Source organism: Gekko japonicus, unplaced genomic scaffold, assembly GCF_001447785.1.
Source record: "Gekko japonicus isolate JY-2015 unplaced genomic scaffold, Gekko_japonicus_V1.1 scaffold552, whole genome shotgun sequence".
Lineage (NCBI taxonomy): Eukaryota > Metazoa > Chordata > Lepidosauria > Squamata > Gekkonidae > Gekko > Gekko japonicus.
In genome coordinates this window covers 550,520-571,823 of record NW_015167552.1, presented here as the reverse complement: position 1 = coordinate 571,823, position 21,304 = coordinate 550,520, and the positions used below count along the sequence as shown (strand labels likewise).

The 21,304-nt window shown below is 46.2% G+C and overlaps 1 protein-coding gene across 1 annotated transcript in view; it reads left to right on the top strand.

The window, feature by feature from the left end:
- The window catches only part of RANBP17 (RAN binding protein 17), a 306,660-nt gene that overhangs the window by 249,517 nt on the left and 35,839 nt on the right, over nucleotides 1–21,304 (top strand). The window contains exon 25 of the mRNA XM_015413703.1: nucleotides 781–947. Within this exon, the coding sequence (XP_015269189.1) occupies nucleotides 781–947 (167 nt within the window). The remainder of the gene's footprint in view (nucleotides 1–780; nucleotides 948–21,304) is intronic.

Below are 21,304 nucleotides of genomic sequence, written 5' to 3'. Positions count from 1 at the left end.
CCCGCCTGGGGAATGGGAACCCTAATATAGTTCTTGAAATTTTTGTGAGAAAGAGTTATACGGTAGTGAACTAGAATGCTGGATTAGCATCTGGGAGACCCGGGTTCAAATCCCCCCACTGCCTTGAAGCTTGCTTTGTGACCTTGGGCCAGTCACGCTCTCTTACCCTACCTCACAGGGTTGTAGTGAGGATACAGCTGGAAAGGGAGATGGATGTGTGCTGCGCTGAGCTCTTCAGAGGAGGAAGAGCAGGATAACAATGTAGACAGATACCAGACTGATAAAGTGAATGTCAGTACCGAGTTAGCATAATCAGAAGTTCAACCTGTTAGTTTCATTTGCATCTTTGATTTGGGGGAGGCGGTTCATGCTGAATCTTAAAGCGAGGAAACAAAAACCGTGCTTTATTCTCCAAGCACAAACTCTTCAGAATTCATAATTTCCTAGCAATAAGGGAACAGCTGGAGTCCTGCAATTTGTAATACGCAGCAGGAGAGCTTGCAACCAGGCAGGCTAGCAGTGGGGTATGGCAAGTGGTCGTGTTCCCCCCCACCCCCCGTGCTGTGTAGAGTGAGATGAAGGGTCTGGAGCAGGAAATCTGCTTTGGAATACAGGAAACCTGCAGAACAGGAGCGGTCATGGGCTGGAACGTGTCACCTAGCTGTCTGATCACCTTGCGAGCGTGGCGATTTTCCCTTTGTCTTCAGCACAGAACGTTTGTCGATAGGTAAAAAAAAATTTCCAGAAATAATGACATTTCCTTTCGTTGTGTATGCACAGATACAATTGTCTCCTCCAGCTGTTGTGCTAGTTTAGACTACATTGTCAGCTACCTCTTCAAGCACATAGCAAAAGAAGGCAAGAAGCCCCTCAGATGTAGAGAGATTTCCCAAGATGGGCAAAGGTTACTGCTCTTTATGCAACAGAACTCAGAAGTGCTGCAGCAGGTAAACTGAGAAGCTGTTCTGTTTTTATTATATATATTCTCTCTCTCTCTCTCTCTCTCTCTCTCTGTCTCTCTCTCTCTCTCTCTCTCTCTCTCTCTCTCTCTCTCCCCCCCTTTCCCCATCAGCTGTTATTTTCCTCATTGTAAACAAGTTCACAGTGGGTGGAACTCTACATGATGTTTAATTCTACCATTATTTCAAAGGGCGTTTTGTTTTCTAGATGGAAAAAAATGTGACCCTTCCCCCTCCAGGCTGCTCCGCCCCCACCACCCCTCCAGGGGGGGGGAAACCCCTCTTTTTTTTTTTTACCTAGCCGTTGTTGGCAGTATCCTGTGTGACAGGTGGGGTTGGACACTGTGCGAAAGAGCGTGCCCAGGTTCCCCCTCTCCCCTCACATCAGGAGTGCCAAAATCAGAAGGGGCCAGGGGGTTCCGTGTCAGCTCTGGCACCTGTGCTAGTGCCACAGAAATGATTTCAAGATGGAAGTGAACTACCAAGAATGCAGGAGTCCACCCAGGGAGGGCCTCGTCATCTCCTTCCTTCCCCTGTAGGGTTACCAGGTCCCTGCTGGCTCCCGGCTGGGGATGGGGCCGGTACAGTTGCCAAATCCTGTTTGGGAAACTCCTGGAGATCTGGGGATGGAGCCTGGGGAGGACAGAGACCTCAGAGGGGCACAGTGCCACAGATTCCGCCCTCCAAAGCATGCACTTTCTCCAGGGGAACGGATCTCTGTGGTCTAGAGGTGAGCTGAAATTCCAGGGGGTCCCCAGGTCCCACCCGGAGGCCGGCATCCCTATTGCCCTGCCCCCTTCCGTTTCGAGATGGACTTCTGCTTCTTCGCAGCCCTTGGTCTTTCTGTGAAGGCGGTAGTAGCATCAGATGTCACTGATATGTGGTGCCATTATAAGACAACTGAACAAACAAGGTGTGGAAGGGAGAGTGAGCTCTGAAAACTCACGCCGCGTGGGTTTATGTAGCCCTTTGCTATCAGTCGTGCTAATCACTACCAAGGCAGTTCAGTTGGTGGATGTTTAGTCTGATCTTATGTGCCTTCCATTTATTCTGATTTATCTTTTGTCCCCAAAGCAACTATTAATGACGATTTCGTGGTCCAGAGTAGGCCCGAGGTCAATGGGAGAGGGCTAAAGCCATGTTCCAGTTATTGGGGTGTATCCAACCACTTTCCAAGGAGCCTTGCTCCAACTTAAGTGATTCCTCCTCCAAAGAACAAGCTACTTAAGCAGAAGGCTTCAAACTTTGCTCAGTGGAAGGTGGGGGGAGGGGTACAATAAACCCCACTACTAGGGTTGCCAGGTGCCTACCGTCTACCAGCAGGGGGCTCCTGGCTCCTGCCCAGGATCTTCTGGCACACACCGCGATGATGTCACCCAGAAGTGACATCATCACGCCAGGCACATCATGTAGGGGGACGCTCTAGCATTCAGCCAAAACACCAGAGCGTCCCCCCACAAAATGTGACGTCATCACGGCGGAGCTCTTCGGGAGTGGGGCTCCCCACGCCAGCTGGCTGGCTGTGGATTAGGGCCCCCAAAATCGGGGAAACCCCGCCCCCATCGGGAGGATGGCAACCCTACCCACTACAATGGATGCTGAAAGTTCCATTTCAGTTTTGGTGTACAAATTCTGATTTCCCAATGAGAGATCAGTGGGCGTGTTAAGACGTGACCATCAAGCAAACACCATGATTAAATCACTGCTTGGGTTTATAGGTGTAATCAAACTCACTAAAACTAATAGAAAAGGTAGCAAATACTTCACTGAGCCAGAGCTTGTGTCTGGTAACGGGAATGGTGGCTTCCATTTAAAACTCGCCAAGGTTTATCTCAGTTATTTACTGTTCCAATTACTTTAGGGGAGCTTCGTTGCTTCCCAATAAAGCCATATAGAAACCAGTACGTAGCATGTCATATAAGGACATATATGACGGGTATTCTCATCGGCGTGTGATATGCTGCCATTCTCGTGGCCACTCCGGAGCATAAATCGGCAACAAATTCAGAATTCTCCTTTCGCTGAGCACCCTGGTTAAGTGCTCTCTGAGCACAGCGATCTGATCTGCAAGAATGGCATGCCGGCCCAGAGTCTGGATTTCCAGACGTTTTCCTGCCTTATGACCCGAACGTCCAGTCTCGTGTTAATGACGCTTGGCAGTCCCCGAAATTTATAGCGTATGAATACGCAGCGATCTGTCTTTATTAGCTTCACAATCTGCGGAATACATTACATTTAGTTTGAATGCAGGCTTTCAGGTGCTCTTTTAAATATTAATGGCCGGTCTCCCGTAGTCAGCATAAATATGATTTGCATTAGCACGAGTCATGCCGTATTGAGTGCCTCTGATGTCAGCCATTCGGCATACTCATATCTGACATCATCTCCCGAGGTCGCTGCCAACTTTGACCTTTCTCCTCGCGCGCCGTTTCTCGAGTCTCAGAAGCTCTTTTGAATTGATTTGGAATTTTGACTCTTCCCTTTTATGAGGCAGTAAAATTGATAATTATTCAGATGGGAACTGAGTGCTGAGTGAAAAATCAATTCCGACCCGCTCTCTGCTGCGTATAAAATTACTTCTGACTCTGCTGGTCTGAACGGATGGCCAAGGTAAAAGCAGCAGGCAGGGGGACCAGTGGAAAGAGGGAGCTGAATGCAGCTAATAGCCTGAAGGAGATGGCTTTTTGAGATGAGGGAGAGAGCCAGTTGGGGGTGGTTATCAGCCATGATGGGACTCATTGATTATATGTTTACATCAGGTTTCCATTGGGTTATAAATCAGCCCTGAATAGAAACAGAACCCAAGGCCTTGCCTCTGACCGGTGGGACCACGAATCAGATTATTCTCATTTTCACACTCAGATGAAAAGTGAGCCATTGATTATTCATCGGCAGGCCATTAAACCCTGGCTCAAGAGCCGATTTGACTATCAGGGATGCTAATGAACAAGGCCGTTGCTTCACGACTGGAGGTTTCAGCTTTCGAGGCAGCTGTGCCTTGTAAGTAATGCCTAACCCTATTAAAAGGAAAAGGGCTATTACAAATTGCTTAACAGTGCTAGGAAAACTACACCCAAATGACTAATTGTGCCGTGAGCTTAAAGAGGATTGTCAGTTCTTTAAAAATGATGCGAGGGAACCAAGTATCCCGCCACTACCAACACCCACCCCGTCCTGATTCAGTGCGCTTAGTCGGAAGCATCGTTATGCTGTGTTTCTTCTTAAACGTAAAAGGAGCATCTCTAAATATTTATATATGACCTTTAAAAGCCTGGAAATAGATTTGGTTTAATCAGCCAGAATGTGATGGCGGCAGGGAGTTCTTCCGACGAGATGTTGTTCGGCGGATTCAAGGTATGCAGTCGAAGGTGCAATTTATAGCTGATGTAGAAGGCTGATGTAGAAGACTTATACCCTGCCCTTCACTCAGAACGACTTACAATCTCCTTCCCTTCCTCTCCCCACAACAGACACCCTGTGAGGTAGGTGGGGCTGAGAGAACTTTGAGAACAGCTCTTGAGGGAACAGCTCTGAGGGAACTGTGGCTTGCCCAAGGTCACCCAGCAGCTGCATGTGGAGGAGTGGGGAATCAAACCTGGTTCTCCCAGATTAGAATCCAAGCTCCTAAACACTACACCAAACTGGCTCTTGAGGGAGGTTAAGTCTTCTCCCTGTTCTATTCTCTTGACCTGAAAATGGACCCTGGGAGCTTTTGTTCTAAGGAGGTGAATAGTATCTCATCGGGTATGTACTTCCAACGTGGTGTAGTGGTTAAAGCATCAGACTAGGTTCTGGGTGATCCATGTTCGAATTCCCACTCTTCCAAAGAAGCTCACTGGGTGTCCTTGGGCCAGTCACTCTCTCTCTTGGCCACAGGGTGGTGGTTGAGAGGGTCAAATGGAAGAAGGAAGACTGATGTTGTAAGCCATTTTGAGCCCTCGTTGGAAGAAAAGCAAATGAATATGTTTTGCATGCACAGTGGTATATTCATGGATGAAATATTCACCGACCCTGTGAAGTAGGATGCCTTCTAACTTCAGAATGGTCAGCTGTGTGGTGAAGACTTTCCCATGCTCTTGATTGGTTAGCATGACTGGAGTTAACACCTCTGTGGGGTAGGAATCAGATCTCAGGAGCTAAGCAGGGCTGGTCCTGGCAAGTACTTGGAAGGGTGACCTCCAAGGAATATCAGGGCCAGGTGGCCAGAGGCAGGTGATCAAGCCACTTCTGTGAATGTCCTCCGTGCCCAGTAGGAGTCCCCAGAGGTCACCATGTAGAGCCGGTTTGGTGTAGTGGTCAGGAGCACGGACTCTAATCTGGGAGAACCGGGTTTGATTCCCCACTCCTCCACATGCAGCTGCTGCTGTGACCTTGGACCAGTCATAAATTCTTTCAGAGCTGTTCTCTCAAGGGCACTTCTCGAAAGAGCTCTCTCAGCCCCACCTGAAAGGAGATTGTAAGCCACTCTGAGACTCCTTTGGGTAGTGAAGGGCGGGGTATAAATCCAGTCTGCTGCTCTACTTCATCTTCTTCGCACAAGTGTACACACACACACACACAGAGAAAATGCAAAAATACCAAAAAAAGATAGAGGACATTGAAACCACATAGAAGAAGAGATTGGATTCACCCCCCCCCCTTCACTACCCAAAGGTGTCTCAGAGCGGCTTACAAACTCCTTTCTCTTCCCCTCCCCACAACAGACACCCTGTGAGGTAGGTGGGACTGAGAGAGCTCTGACAGAAACTGCTCTTTTTCAAGAACAGCTGTGCCAGAATTATGGCTTGCCCAAGGTCATCCAGCCAGGTGCAAGTGGAGGAGTGGGGAATCAAACCCGGTTCTCCCAGATTAGTCCGCGAACTTAACCACTACACCAAACTGGCATCAGATGGACATTAGACTAAAATTAACTTTAAAAGGCATCCTACTTTGAGGCAGGGCCTAATCCAAAATAATTAAAGTGAACAAAGCTAACTCGACCCTGTAACATGCTCCACAAACATTCATTATTTTGAAATTATTATCAAAATCACTTGATTCCTAAGAAATCTCCATAAATGGGATTGCACTCTGATTTTGTGCTCAGTGGCTCATTTACACCGAGACACTGCCAGGCACAACCTGAAAACCCTATTTCTGAATACATCAGCCAAATCAACTTTCTGAAATGTAAAATCTGAATCATTGACAGCTTGACAAGAACAGCTGTGCCAGAGTTATGGCTTGCCCAAGGTCATCCAGCCAGGTGCAAGTGGAGGAGTGGGGAATCAAACCCGGTTCTCCCAGATTAGAGTCCGCGCACTTAACCACTACACCAAACTGGTGAAGATCAATGAAGGGAATTTATTCCATTACATCTTGGAAAGGAAGCCACTTCTGAGATGGTTGACAATGAGCTTTCAGGGGTTTTCTCTCTCTTAGTTGGCTGGTCCTTTCTGCTGAAGTACTAAAATAAATTGGTCTTGGATGCAGTTGATGTCGCCTTCACTAGCAAAGAGGAACTGTTCTAGAAAGTATTTCCCACGTGTCTGGTACGAAAGGAACCCCGTTGCGCATAATTTCTGATTTGATTATACAATTGGTTTTTGTTTTGCCTCCCTGGTCGGTTTCGCTTTTAAGAGCTAATGCAGCCTAGGGCGGGATTGCAAAATGTAGCCTCCTTGAAACCAATATCCCTGTGGTTTTGTTTGCCTTTTCCTTTACGGCAAATTACAAGTACAAAAACTGCTCTTCAGTTCCTGCAAAAGGCTAAACAAAGCCAGCATCTTTGGTTTCAGCTGTTCTTTTGAAGAGGAAAGGGGAAAAGAGTCCTCGAGTTGAAGAATTAATGTTCGAATGACTTTCACGAGCTCTCACTTTTATAAGCTGCTGTGATGTCAGCACAAGCTTTGTGAATCCAATTAGTAAGTCTATCGAAGTAAGTTTTCTGGGATGCCTTTTCTGCCAGGCATCTCAGAGTTCATTATAGCCCCGACAGGGAATCAACTGCCCTTCCTGTTGCTGAACACATACAGTACTTTGACATACCCATCGGTCCTTCATAACTAAGTGTCCGATTGTTTTTTCCTGATAATAAGCAGTGGGAGAAGTAACAGCGTATCTAGCAGAGGCCTGTCGGCTTACAAAAGGATTTAAAATTAGCCTGCCTCATGGGGGGTGGGGGGAGATGTTAAAATTTGTCACAAATTAAATGCTTTAATGTTTCTCTCTTGTGTTTTTCATAAGCAAAACCACGATTATGCCTGTTTGTGTTTAGATAAATCTCCTTTACACTGCGTGGCATGTTATCTTTTTTAAACATTTTTTTCCTCTCGTACACCCAGCAGTTAAACAAATTTTGAGCTCATGTCACGAACCAGTTTGTTAAGCATTAGTTTGTCATGCAGACAAGTAGACGAACTGGATCCAGCGATCTGTCAGTGGAAGGTGCTAATCTTTTCCCTCCACTGCAGCAGCCATTCCAAACCCTGGGAAAGTTGGCTTCTGGGGTTACGGGTCCAGTGTGGAGTGATAGCCATGTGCATTGGGAACGGGACGGTGTGTGTGTGTGTGTGTGTGTGTGTGTCTTCCATCGGCCATCCTTAGCACTAGATCCAACTGGATGGCTTCACTCTGTGATGTCTTCTGTCTGTTAGAATCGGGCAGGAGCATGGGAGACGGCACGGCACACAACAATATTAAGTTTTTTAAAGTTGCCTGTATTTGTATTTATGCATGAATCCACATAGCATCTCTGGTCACTGCAGTAGTTGCTGCTAGCATGCTAGCAGGTGAGAACAACTAAGGCCTGTATAATGATCTCGCCTTCCCTCCCTCACACGCAGGGTTTTCCCTTTTTTGTTCTTTCTTGCTGAGCAGCCCCTATATCTATTTACTTCTTATTTTTGTTTATGGCTGTCCCACCCAGCCCAGGGAAGTGAGGGAAGAGTCAAAATCACCATTGTATATTCAACTTTTGAAATGGCACACAGGAGGCCTTTGAAAGTTCACAATAAACAAAATGTTTTATTTGACTTAGAAGAGAAAAGGTCAGGTGGAATCTGGGGTAGGATGTATGAGGTGAACGAATAATAAAAACTGAGATAACTTTGTAATCACACTAACTCCAGATAATTTGCTGTCAACAGTAAGTATTTCTGCTGTTCAAAAAGGTCTTTTAAAACTTTGAGGAGAGAGCCTTTCTTCACAGTTTCTGCTTCAAGCATAGGTTTCTGAGTTTCACTGACTCTTAAAGTCTAGAAGGCAGGAACATATAACCAAGTTCCCAAAATCCTTCTGTATACCAGAGCCGTAGCCAGCAGTGGGACATATGGGACAGCGCCCCCTATCAAATTTTCTGTGCCCTGGCTTTCCCTGCAAACCCACTGCCCATTCTCCTCTTACTCCACCCAAGCCATCTGTCCCCACATTGGGTCCCCATTGCTGGCAGCATCCGCAGGGGGAAGAGGAGGGTGAGTGCAGCATCTGGCTCAGGTCAGCTGGCTGCTGGAGGGGGTAGTGACTGTGGTGGGGCTGTGCACCTGTGTGCCCAGTTTCTCTCTATGCCCCTTATGCTGCCCTGCCCACCCAAGAGTGAGGGGAGGCAGAAGCACACACACCTGGCCCGGAGGCGTCTTGTGATCCGGGGATGGTTGGGCCCAGGATAAGGAGCTTAAGATCGGGGAAGACTGGGGTGGGGGATTAAATTAAAATTATTTAATTTAAGTTAATTAGTGGAGTTCCCCCCCCCCCTGGAAACAATTCCTGGCTATGGGTTTGCTATATACACAGACCAGGGATCACTCCTCTTTTAAGAGCTATCTCCCTTTTCCCTGGGCAGGGATTACTTCTCCTAACTAGAAGCAATTTCCCTTTTCAGCTTGAATGGGGATCCTCTCAGTCCTTTTGCCTCCTTCCCAGTCAGTGCTTAACTGTCTCTTCTTCAACTGCCAGTTCCCAGCTGTCATTTTTTTTTTAATTTTCATGATCTCCATTGAACTGCCTGTCACTCAGAGGTTCTCAGACTCTGTTAGGCATTAACCCTTCAAAACAAGAAAAAAATGCATGTGCCCAAATTTAACATCAACGATCAATAAATTTAATTAGACATATAAAGTAGAACAAATTTTCCAAAAACAGATAGAAACTCACTGGTGAAGTTGAATACAAGTAGAAATTCACAGGTGGAGTTTTGCCACACAACTTATGTGAATTCAAGAACGTCCTTAATCTGTAAGGATGTAGTAGTGTTTTGCCAGCTGACTTGACGGACCCCGGTTCTAAATCCATTTCAGTGATTTTTTTCAAGAATCATGCTGGATATAGACATCCATAAAGCATATTCAAATGCAGCAATCTTCAGTGATTCCTTCATAAATACCATCAGTTTACAAGTGACTACACTCACAATACTGTAAGCAAAATTCAATACAAAATATTTCCAAAAGTGGTCACAGAAATAACTCTTATCCAGTGCAGAATCTACCATTTCCTGGAACCTCCCTTCAAATTTCTGAAGTATTTCATCATTTACATTAGAGCTAGTGAATTATATATTCTGCAGTCCTCAAAAACAGGTGATTCCATTAGTTGGATTCCAACTTCTCTACCCTATTCTCTAGAGAAAACAAGCCAAATCATTTTGAGAATTTAAGCCCAAAGGTTCTAATGTTATAAATCTAAAAATGAACCATGCTTCAAGCTGTAGTAATGTTTCCACACACACACACACCAAATATGATCACAGAAAAATCTTCCCTGGCTGATTTTAAACGTAGATGACTAGATTTTCAGCTAATTTGTTTCCTTTGTGACAATTTGCGTATTTGCTTAAGAAAGATGGGGGGGGATTCAGCTCCAGTTGTCTGCTTTAAGCTCACAGCGGCTGGACGTTGGGGAGGAGCAGTTGTACCACCTTAAAACCACATTCAGATAAGGCGGTGAGATGCCGTAGTAACCTCAGAGTCACTACTAAATGACAATAAAATGATGCAGACAGCTGAGATGCAACAATAGGAGAGTGGATGCAGCTAGAAATGCAGAGAGAAATTTGTGAGACGATGTGAGATCATTGGCACAATGGTGCAAAATAGCAATGCAGATTGGACCAGTGTACCACAGCCTGTTCTCTGGATTTTCCTGTGGCTGGCCCTGCTTTTGTGGAATGCCCTCCCCAACGCAGATCTTCCAAAAACTCCGCAAAGCAGAGCTGTTGAGGAGGGCTTTAGTAAAAGTACCAGTTGACAAAGCTGCAGCTGTTGTAATGTTCTGCGCGAGCAACACTTTGTTGTTTTTTTATGGTATGTCTCCTCTGTTGTGTGTGACTTATTGAGAAGTTGCCTTGGGTCCTTCTTGGCAGGAAAAAGGTGGGATCAAAGTGTTCGAGAATAAGTGAGTTCTGAAGAAACATATAAAAATGTATATTAAATATGCATATGCTACATTAAGCCTAGAAATCAGAACTGCATTGTACAGTTCAGCTAGGAGTGGATCATGTAGATCCAGAACTGAACTTCCAGGGTGCGTTGTTCTTGTTGTTAGCCTCAGTATTTGATTCAGCAGAAAAAGCATGTTTTTTGTGAACCTCCCATAAAAATCAGTATAAAAAGTAGCAGTGCGATCCTGTGCAGAGTGCTCCAGTCTAAATCCACTAAAACCAGTGGGATTTACAGTGGATAGGGCTGCACTGTAAGACTTGGGTCCTTTCCGCATTTGCCAGCCACTCCAGATATCCTCAGAGTTCAAGTCGTGGCAGTTTAAGTCCCCGGCAAAACAGCATCCAGATAACCCGGGGCAACAAGCCGTCTGAAACCGGGCTGACCCCTGAAGGGAGGGAATGCAATGCAGAATTTGGGGGGGGGAGAGATGGAATTAAAAGAAGGTTGAACTCGATTTTAGTGCAGAATGGGGGGGGTGGGGACCCTGGATTAAAAAGAAGGTTAAATTCGATTTTAGTGCAGAATTGCTTGGAGGGCACAGTGGTGAACATGGATTAGAAGGAGAGTGCAGAAAGGGCCGTGGAAAGCCCAGTTGCATCATGCCCATAATGTTGCTAGCCTGGTTCAGCTGGCACCAGTGGTTCTCGCGAATCCATTCCAGTAGGCTGAACTACATCACAAAGAAGCAAGTCCATAGTTCAGCCACATGATCCGGAAAGTGTCAGAATATTCTTGATGCTCCTGCTTACGGACATGCTTAAGGTACTGTGCTGGCTAAAGTCTGTGGACCGTTTGATGGGTCTGAGTATTGAGCTCAGAATAGCTTTGCCTGGGATGTCTAGCTGGCATTCAGACCCTAAACACATTTCAGCGGTGTGATCCAGCAGTATTATAGCTACCTTGTTAATTGAAGAGAAGGAAGGACAGCAGCGGTATACCAAACCATCCAAGATTTGGGTGGCGAAGCAACAGGGGGGGGGGCACCACATTGAGGGAGCCAAAATTCTGTCTCGAAACTCATTTCAGCAGATGACATAAATGTTCAGTGTCATAAACAGTTTTGAACGAAGGCCAACAGCTGAAATATTATTTGCACTCATTGCACAAAGAGGGGGGGTACCTGAGGAATGGGGTGGGGTGGAGACTGGAAATCCCACTCGTTCTCCCCCCCCCATATCTCTCCCACACCATTCTAGGAATGCTGAAGGACATGAATGGATTGATTTCTCCCCCTCCCCCCTTTTTCCTTTAACTCACTCTTTGCTCTCAAAATTTGTGCCCCTGGAGCATAGTCTGTCCCCATCAGGCCATTTTGTGGCTTTTTAAAAATATATTAATAATTTAAAAGTCGCTTTTATTATTTTTTATTGTATTTGTTTCCTTTTGATGAGCCACCTTGAACAGGTCTCAGGAAAGGCAGCATATCCATTTTCTTAATAAAATGTTGGAGGTCTGTCCCCCCATTAATTTAGAGTCTTTTTTTCTCAGTACAAGGGGATTTACCCCTGAGTAGGTGTGGACCCCTTCCTTTCCTATTGGGGTGTGCCAGTTTTGCAGCTTTGCAAAAAGATTTTTCATGAACTTGTTCTTTTTCAGTAACAATACCACGTAGGACTAACAGCTTCTGTTGGAACATGGTGCTTTCAGTTTTCTGTATGTGGTTATAAAACAACATTGCATTCTTTTTAGTCTTGATTCACTATCTGAGACAACTTCCAGAGCCTGTTAATTGATTTTGCATAGCAATCTGTGTGTGTGTGTGTATGTGTGCTTTTTAAAACGTGAGGCATACTTCCCTAAGCCTCCAGACTTTTTATGCCGTTTGCATGAGTTGTTTTCAGGGTGGAGTGGAAGCTTGGCTTCAGAAAGTAACACCTATTGTGTATAGTTCATGGACAGAAACAAAACAAAACAAAAGCTGCAGTTTGGCTTTTAGGGGGGGAAGAAGAAATGGTTAGAGGTGTCAATGGGAGCGGTGTACCCTAAGGCTAGGCAGCTGGTGTGTATGTGTGTGTGTGTATATATATATATATATGCTTTTGTTTATCAGTTTCTGGTTTATGTACCCTGTAGGCCAGCAGATGAAACAATTGCTCCAACAGGGTCAGCTGCTGGTCAGAAGCAAAGTAAGAAAAGACTTTGCATGGAGACACTGTCAGCCATCATTTTCACGCAGCTGGCACCTGCTACTGGTACACAGCAGGAGGGTTAAAGGTCAAAGAGGCAGTTGTTCTAAACTCAGTGATGGCTTAAAGGGACTTGTAGATTAATCTGCTTTATTAACTTCCGTATATTAGATAACTATTGCAGTGAATGAAAGCATGTCTTTTTGAATAAGTACCATCACCTCTTTCTCTTTTAAATTGGCTTTTGAGTAATGAATATTAAATAGAACGTGTTTTCAGGGGTAATTAAATGAAAACATTAGGATGCCGGGGTTTGCATCTTATTTGTAACTTTGTTGCATATTTATAACACTTTGTTTCTGTGATAGTGTATTTAGAGGGAAAACAAATAGCCAAGGTATTTTTTAAATTAACGAATAAAGCCACCCTGTGCTTATTCGACAATCGTAATTTTCTTTGCAACCCTTTTTAAAAACGGAAATGCAGGGGAAGCAGAATTCCAGCATGGATTTCATAGCAGGAATTTCCTACTTCTTTAAGTGCGGAGATTACAAAGTCTTTAGAGACGGGGGAGGATTTTTGGGTTTTGAATAAAATTGATATTGACAAATGGCAAGATTTAATCAAATGCTTGCTTGGCCATCTGCCCCTCTACTCTTACACATGTGCTGTTAGCGAGCTGTTTACCTTTTCTTTGTTTTTCAGCACTTTTTGTAACCGTGCCTTTCTTCCACAGATCTCAGAGAATCTTACATGCTTCTCCCCCCCTTTCATCCTCACAACAACCCTATAAGGTAGGCTAGGCTGAGAGTGTGTGACTGGACCAAGGTCTCTCAAGTGAGCTTTCATTCAGAGCTGCCCCCCCCCCCCCAGTCATAGCTTAATTCTTTGACCGTGCTGCCTCTCATGAACATGTGGGTGTGTTTCTCCCTTTAATTGTTTCTTTAAAACCGGGAAAATGATAAAACTGCTCCAGGGGTGGGAAGGACATTTCTTGTTCAGCGATGTGCACCTCTCAATACCAGTGGCCGGGGAGCTGTAACCTTCATGTCTCGCTTGTGGCCACCCTGGAAGCCTCTGGTTAGACACTGGCTGATTCTGCTCTGGCTTTTCCCTCCGTTGTTCTACCAAGCTCATGCTGGAGCAGAAAAGGTACAGCTCAAAACCACATTCAAATACCACGGGGGCAACCGTACTGACTGCAAAGTCACCCCTGAACAGCCATAAATCTGTGCAGAAGGTACCATAAAACCCAATGATCAAAGAAAGTGACAGCAGCGGGCAATGCAGAGGGGGATTTCTGTTCCATGGTGGGTTCGGTAGAACAACGGAGGGAAAAGCCAATGCAGAATCGCCCACTGTAGGACTGGATGCTGGACTATATGGTTTGATCCAGGAGAGCCAGTTGGCATAGTCAGGGTGGCACACTCATCTACCCCCTGCTTGAAACTTGCAAGCCTTACTCCCCACCCCCCACCCCCGAGTCCAGTCCTGGAGTGGAATAAATACGTTTGAACTGAATGCGTTGAAGGAGATTTCAGGATGACTCTGCTATTCTAAGAAAGTTAATGTGTTTTAATCCTTGAGGGCGTCGATGGAGTTAACTGCAAGATCGTCTCCCGTCATGTAAAGAAAGGCAACAACAAATGGTCACTGGTCAGTTTGGCCTAGGAAAAGGTCATCCTCCAGGGTTATAATAGACAGTCAGTCAGACTTTTAGATCTTGACTATGTTATTTTTTTAATATTTAAATTTTTATTTGGTTTTAACGTATTATAGGACAGGAAAATATAAGGGCAGAAAGGGTACAGGGTGTGGGATAAGACATTAAGGAAAATTCCATCAAATTTGTATGATAGCTGTTATAACTTTTTGGTCATAATTCTTTGTTTCCAGCTCTCTTTCTTTTATATAATTACTAAAACTAGTGCCGCCTAATCAAATCGATAAAATCTTCTGTTATGATTCCTGAAAAGAGTCAAATTCTATATAGTTCAAATTGGAGTTTCTCCAAATTTATATTATATATATTCATTGTTCTTGGTCTTCAAAGTTCCTTTCCACCCAGTCATAAAATAGTGTCCAATTGTCTCTCACATTTGGTTTTACTTTTGTCTTTCAACAAGTTCGACATTACATCCATTTCTGCTGTTTCAAAGATTTTTGTTAGAAGTTCATTTTCCACTGTTGACTATGTTATGTTAATAGGGCTGGTGCGGAGCTGAAGTTAATCTAACTAGCAGCTGGTCTGTAACGTCCATACCAGACCTGAGAATTAATGAAGGTGGCATTGGTGTTACCGTAAGTTGGTTTTCACCACTTTTAAGAGGGTCAAAGGTACCCAGTAAAAAATCAACATATGCCATGTGAGGTAACACCTGGTCTCCCCCCCTTTCCTTTCCTCTTATCCCATAAAAGCTCAGTGAATAGTTGTTGTTAATCACTTATCACCCAATAGACCAAAGGAGTAACAAAATTTTGCTGGAGTTCTTTTTGGATCCCCATCAGCAAGTAGATATATAACTAAGCCTTCTGTTTTTCATTAGTGCGTTTTTGTAAAAGAAATATGTTGATTCCGTCCTTCCACCCAGGAGCTCTAGGTAGCATACATACCTTCCCATGCCACACATACCTCCCATACATTGTTGTTGTTCAGTCGCACAGTCGAGTCCGACTCCTCGCGACCCCATGGACCAGATCCCGCCAGGCCCTCCGGTCTTCCGCCGTCCTCTGAAGTTGGCTCAATTTCATGTTCGTCGCGTCGATGACACTGTCCAACCATCTCATCCTTTGCCGTCCCCGTCTTCTTTGACCTTCAATCTTTCCCAGCATCAGGGTCTTCTCCAGTGAGTGCTCCCTTCTCATTTGGTGGCCAAAGTATTCCTACCCCCCAACTGCTCCAGTCACCTTCCGAGGCTCTGCTTTGAGTGCCCCTGCCTTCTGAGACTAGGTGGGAGGCAACCCAAGAGAGGGTAGCTCTGTCATGGCACCAACGCTATGGAACTCTCTCCCCAGGAATATCCATCCGACCCTTTCTGTCACTGTCTTCACCCAGCAGGTGAAAGCTATTTTTTGTTCCATGTGGCATTCTCTCAGTCGTCATCCGTAAAAACAGGATCACGAAACCGCAGGAAAAATCGGGCAAAGCCGCGGGTCAAAATCAGCCGCGCGGCTTCGGGGGTGAAATCGACCAATAGAATCGGGGCAAACGGCGGCGCAACAGCGAGGCAGTTCTAGTGCGAAATCAGCCATTGTTTTTCTGTGTTTTTCCATACATGCTTTAGTTTGGGTTTTAAAATTTTTTTAACAATGTGTTTATGTCATGCTTGTTAGCTTGTGTAAATAAATTTATTTATTTATTTATTTATTTATTCGGCTTCTATACCGCTCCTTTCCGCAGGCTTGGAGCGGTTTACATTTGATGAATTACATCCAGGGCTCTTTTTGTAGAAAAAGCCCAGCAGGAACTCATTAGCATAATAGGCCACACCCAACAGCAGGAACTCATTAGCATATTGGGCCACACCCCTGACAGCACAGCTCATTAGCACATTAGGCCGCACCCCCATGTTACCAGAAGTGTGGTTATCCAGCCACACCCACCTTTTGCTTGTTATTCTGTTTACCTTGTTTGTTGTCAAAATCCACGTCTTTTTTTTGTAGCAGGAACTCCTTTGCATGTTAGGCCACACACCCCTAATGTAGCCAATCCTAATGAGTTTCTGCTGTTGGGTGTGGCCTATTATGCTAATTAGTTCCTGCTGGGCGTGGCCAACTTGGGAGCCAGCCGGAACTCCGTTCTTGTGCGTTCCTGCCCAAAAATAGCCCTGATTACATCCTATCTAGGGCCATAATTCACGGGGGAAGGGTGAATGCCTACCAGCACCCAGACAGCAGGGCTCTTTTTTCTCTCGGCTCTTTTCATGGTGGGCTCTTCACCTCCTGGCGACGGCGTCTCAGTGCAGGTCTTGTTCGCAGCGACTCCTTCCGGCGAGGTCTTCATGGTGCGCGGCTGTGCATGAGATACGTGGTTCTCTCTTCTCCATTAGATTAACACAGTTCCTCTTTGGTGTAGATTAGGCTGAGAAAGTATGACTGGCCCAAGGGCAACCACTGAGCTTCCATGGCAGGTTTCCCAAATCCTAGTCTGTCACTCTGACCACTGCGTGACACTGGCTGGTGTCCCACCTCTTCGCCAAGGAGCTCGCGGTGCTGCTTGTGCCGCCCCACCCCAGCGATATCCTCACAAGAACCTTTTCAGGTCAGGCTGAGAGATACCGACATGTCAGGGTCATTCAGTATACAGTGGGAAACCACGTCTGCACATCCTTTGCCTTGGAAACCCCAAAACTGATCACCATAATTCAGTTACGACCTGACGGCACTCAATTATTATTATATTAGGCTTGAAACAGAGTGGCAAAAATGTTGTTCAAATGTTTCGTGCTCTTTAGATGTCAATGGGATGTAACCAAGCCAGTTTAGTGTAGTGGTTAAGAGCGACAGACTCTAATCTGGGAGAACTGGGTTTGATTCCCCACTCTTCCACATAAAGCCAGCTGGGTGACCTTGGGTCAGTCACAAGTTCTCTCAGAGCTGTTCTCTCAAGAGCAGTCCTCGAAAGAGCTCTCTCAGCCCCGCCTACCTCACAGGGTGTCTGTTGTGCAGAGAGGGAGGGAAGGAGAATAAGCCGGTCCGGGAATCCGAGTGAAGGGTGGGGTATAAATTCAATCTCTTCTCTTTCTTTTTCATTTTTTTAAAAGGGGGATGTAATCAAGATAGTATCCCATTTCTCCCCAACTCTGCTTTGGGCATTGATTGTTTGGTCTCAGGATCTTGTGGATGAGGAATCATTGCCTGGTCCACATCTGGCCATAGAAGATATGGGGAGATCCCTTGTAACAGCCAGACTCTGAGAAGGCCCCACTCCGTATCCTAGTGATGTAAGTCGAGGATCCGCCGAAAATCCCAGCAACAGTTTAGAGCCAGATGTGACAAGGCCGACAGGCCCCAGGTTTGCTCCACCATCGGAGAGCCTCTGCCCAAGGCCATTGACACAGGAAGCATATGACAAAGCTGTTAAAGGGATCAGGCTGTCTGCACCTTCTCTCAAGAGGCACTTGTAATGGATGCTCTTTTTCTCCCTCCCATTAATCATGTGGCAGTGTCTAGAGAAGAGCTCCCCCTTGAACAGTCCCTGTAGTGGAAGTTCAGGGCAAACACAGTTGACTCGTGGAGAGTTGGTTTTGTTAGCGTCTTCAAAAGGAGAAATGTGTTTTCGCCAGATAGTCAAAAGAGCTCATCGTAATTTCCAAGTGGACCAAACTGCAGGGTGATATACTCTTAAGTTGAAGCGACTTATCTCCTGGTTTACAGCTCGAATGTCAAATGTTGCCCAAGAAAGCAACTCTGGAATCTTCTTCTTCTTCTTTTTTTCATGAGCAATAAGCTATTCCAGCCCTGAGGAAGAATAATCTGCAAATTGGAAGGCACAGATGGGGAAGGCACAAGGATGCTTAAGTTTGAAAACATCTGTCAGCTGTATCACATGCCCAGATACAAAGCAGACTGGAAGGACGTGTCACTCGGTAAACAGCATACGTGGAGTTCAGCTCAGAGAAGAGTTAAGAGGTGCCCCTTCTGATTAGCCTAATGAAACCTCTTCCATATGTTTCCACTCGTTGCGGAGGATATGGCGGTGTCAGTCACGCATCACTTACTTACCCTTCAGGATAAATTAAATCTACACAATACCGCACAAGTTGATGTCGTGCCGGAGCTCCTATTCTTGTTTATTTGAAGTATTCATATCCCACTTCTCTGTCTAAATATATCTTAGGCAGCTTACAGAAATCAATACTGTAATACAGAGTCAAGAGCAAAGTACAAACAAGTTAAAAACGTCAGCGACAAAACAGGATAAAAGCATAAATAGCCTATAGCTTTAAAAAAAATTAACATAGACTGAAGTCGCCAGTAGCAGGATGGGTTGCCCTGACCTGGATAGCCCAGGCTACCCCGATCTCATCCTATCTCGGAAGCTAAGTGGGATCGGCCCTGGGCGGTATTTGGATGGGAGACCTCCAAGGGATACCAGGGTCATGATGCAGAGGGAGGCAGTGGCCAACCACCTCTGAACATCTGTTGCCTTGAAAGCCCTACAGGGTCGCCATAAGTCGGCTGTGACTTGGTGGCCCTTTCTACCACCAGCAGGATGGGTTCGCCGCAAGAAAACTAAAAGGCCCGAGAGAATGAAAAGTTCTCTGGCTGATGACTAAAAGAATGAAGTTTTGGTGCGAGACGAACTCCTGCGAGGAGGGGACTCCAGAGTGTCGTCACCGCGACTGAGAAAGCCTTGTTTGTTGCCTTCTCCCCAGGCCTCAGAAGGTGGAGGTGTACAGAGCAGGGCCTGCAATGCTGGTCTCAGTAGGTGGGCAGGTGTGTACAGGAGAGAGCATTCCTTAAAGTACCTTGGTCCTAAGCTGCTTAAAAGTGTATAGGTCTGCACCAAGCCCTTTGAATCACGCCTGGAAGGAACCCAGCAGCCCCTATAAAGTTTTTCAACTGATGTGACGTGATCCTGTACAGCACACCTGCTAGAAGGCTACATGCTGCTTTTTCAGCAACTCAAAGCTTCCATAACATAGGCAAACCCACACTGAGCACACTGGAGGAGTTCAAGCGGAATACCTTATCAGAGCGTGGATAGCTGACTAAATCCTGCTTCTCACGCTAAGACGACAGCTGGTAAACCAACCAAAAGCTTATTAAGGGTACTACATGCCGCAGAGTAGATCCGTGCCTCCGTTGGAAAACCTGGATCAAAAAGCATCTCCCAACTATGCATCCGCTTGTTAAGGAGTCTTGCAGCCCTGTCCACCGCAGTTACACTCCCCGAACCTCAATTGGTCCTGTAGATTGTTGGCCTGCTCATTCATTACTGTATTCAAGCGTTGGTTCCCAGTGTTCACCATCTCATCGACGTAACTCAGCTGAAAAGGAGCAGACTTGTCATCCTCATACCGATAACATCTCAATCCAAACATCCAGATAACCTCTTCCAACAGTTTCATGTAAATGTTGGGGGGGTCAGAATATCAGTATAATCCTGGGGGACCCAACAGATCAAGCACATGCCCCCAGCATCACCTTCTGGAACTGAGTAACCAGGTGGGACCAGACCCACTGGAGCACAGAGCCCCAGATACCCACCTCCTCTTGTCTGTCCTGAATGATATCGAGAGCCACAAAAGAATCCAGGAGAATGAATAAGGACACATTCAGCCACATTCCTCTGGGCTGAGATCATCAACCAAGGCAACCAATACAGTTTCCATTCCAAAACTAGACCTAAAACTCGTTGAAATGGCTACAGGTAATCTGTTTCCAAAAGACCCTGGAGTTGTTCAGCCACTTTGCCCCAAAAAGGGGATATTTGGCACTAATAAGTAGCCATTTAAATCTTCAGGGTCTACGGAGGACTTCCTAGGGCATGTTCTCACTTCTACCTCCTTCAAGATAGCTGGTATGACTTCCTCCGTGAAGCATTACCCACCTTTGTGGCCCAACCAGGTAGTCCCTTCTGCCTGCATGCTGTAAGACAAGATGGGTAAGGGGTCAAGCATGGGTGTGGTAGGGCACACTCCCCCAGAGCAACTTGTCCATATTTTTGTCACCTTGGTCATTTCCCCAATTCCATAAACTGACAAGGGTGTGACCAGAAGCACGGGCCACGTCAGATGGGAAATGCACAAGGGGTCCTTCCAGATGCATCTACCCACAGGGACTGATCTGTTGTAAGCTCTTTCTCTCAAGACTTGGTGTCACAGCAGAGGAGACGCGGCTGGATCTCAGATCGGATCTAAAACCTGCCTAGAAGCAAACAGATCCAATTCAGATTGTGACTATGCAGGGAGATAAAAATGTGGGCTGGAACTTTTCTTTCCACACAGTTTCTGCTGATGAAAACAAATCTGCCATATGGTTCCTGAGGAAAAAACAGACAAATGTGCCGCCACCCCGCCCACTTTGAGGGCTAGTAACAGCAGAATATGGTTTCGATGAGCAAAACCACACAGGCCCCTGCACATCGTCTGTTAGCAGTTAAAGATATTCAGAGGCTCAAATCCCAAATTTCCCAGCGTCTCCTCCTGTTTGACCCTTATCATCCTCTGCACCATGAAGCCCTTCTGCCTTTGAAGAAGAAGAGATTGGATTTATACCCTGCCCTTCACTACCCAAAGGAGTCTCAGAGTGGTTTACAATCTCCTTTCCCTTCGCCTCCCCACAACAGACACCCGGTGAGGTAGGTGGTGCTGAGAGAGTCCTTTCGAGAACTGCTTGTGAGAGAACAGCTCTGAAAGAAGTTGTGACTAACCCAAGGTCGCACCAGCAGCTGCATGTGGAGGCGTGGGGAATCAAACCCAGTTCTCCCACATTAGAGTCCGTGCACTTAACCACTACACTAAACTGGCTTTGGTAGTTGCACCAGCCAGGGCTGGCTCGAGGTGTTTCTGCGCCCTAGGTGAGGCGCAGATGCCAACCTCACAGTGGAGCCTGGAGACCCTTTTGCTGCCGCCTCCTCCTCCCCCCCCAGGGGGGACGGGGAGGGCGGGTGAGCTGCGGCGGCGCCTCCTGCGACCCGGCTGCAAAGTGCAGGACTGCTGGCCCACTGGAGCGCCGGCCGGGCGCAGCAGGCCCCAGATCGCCAGCCTACACCGGGCGGCTGCCGCAGCGGTTCCCACAGCTGGCGCCGCTGCCAGGGCTTTTTTTTTTTTTTTAAAGCCTTCAAAGGACCGGCCAT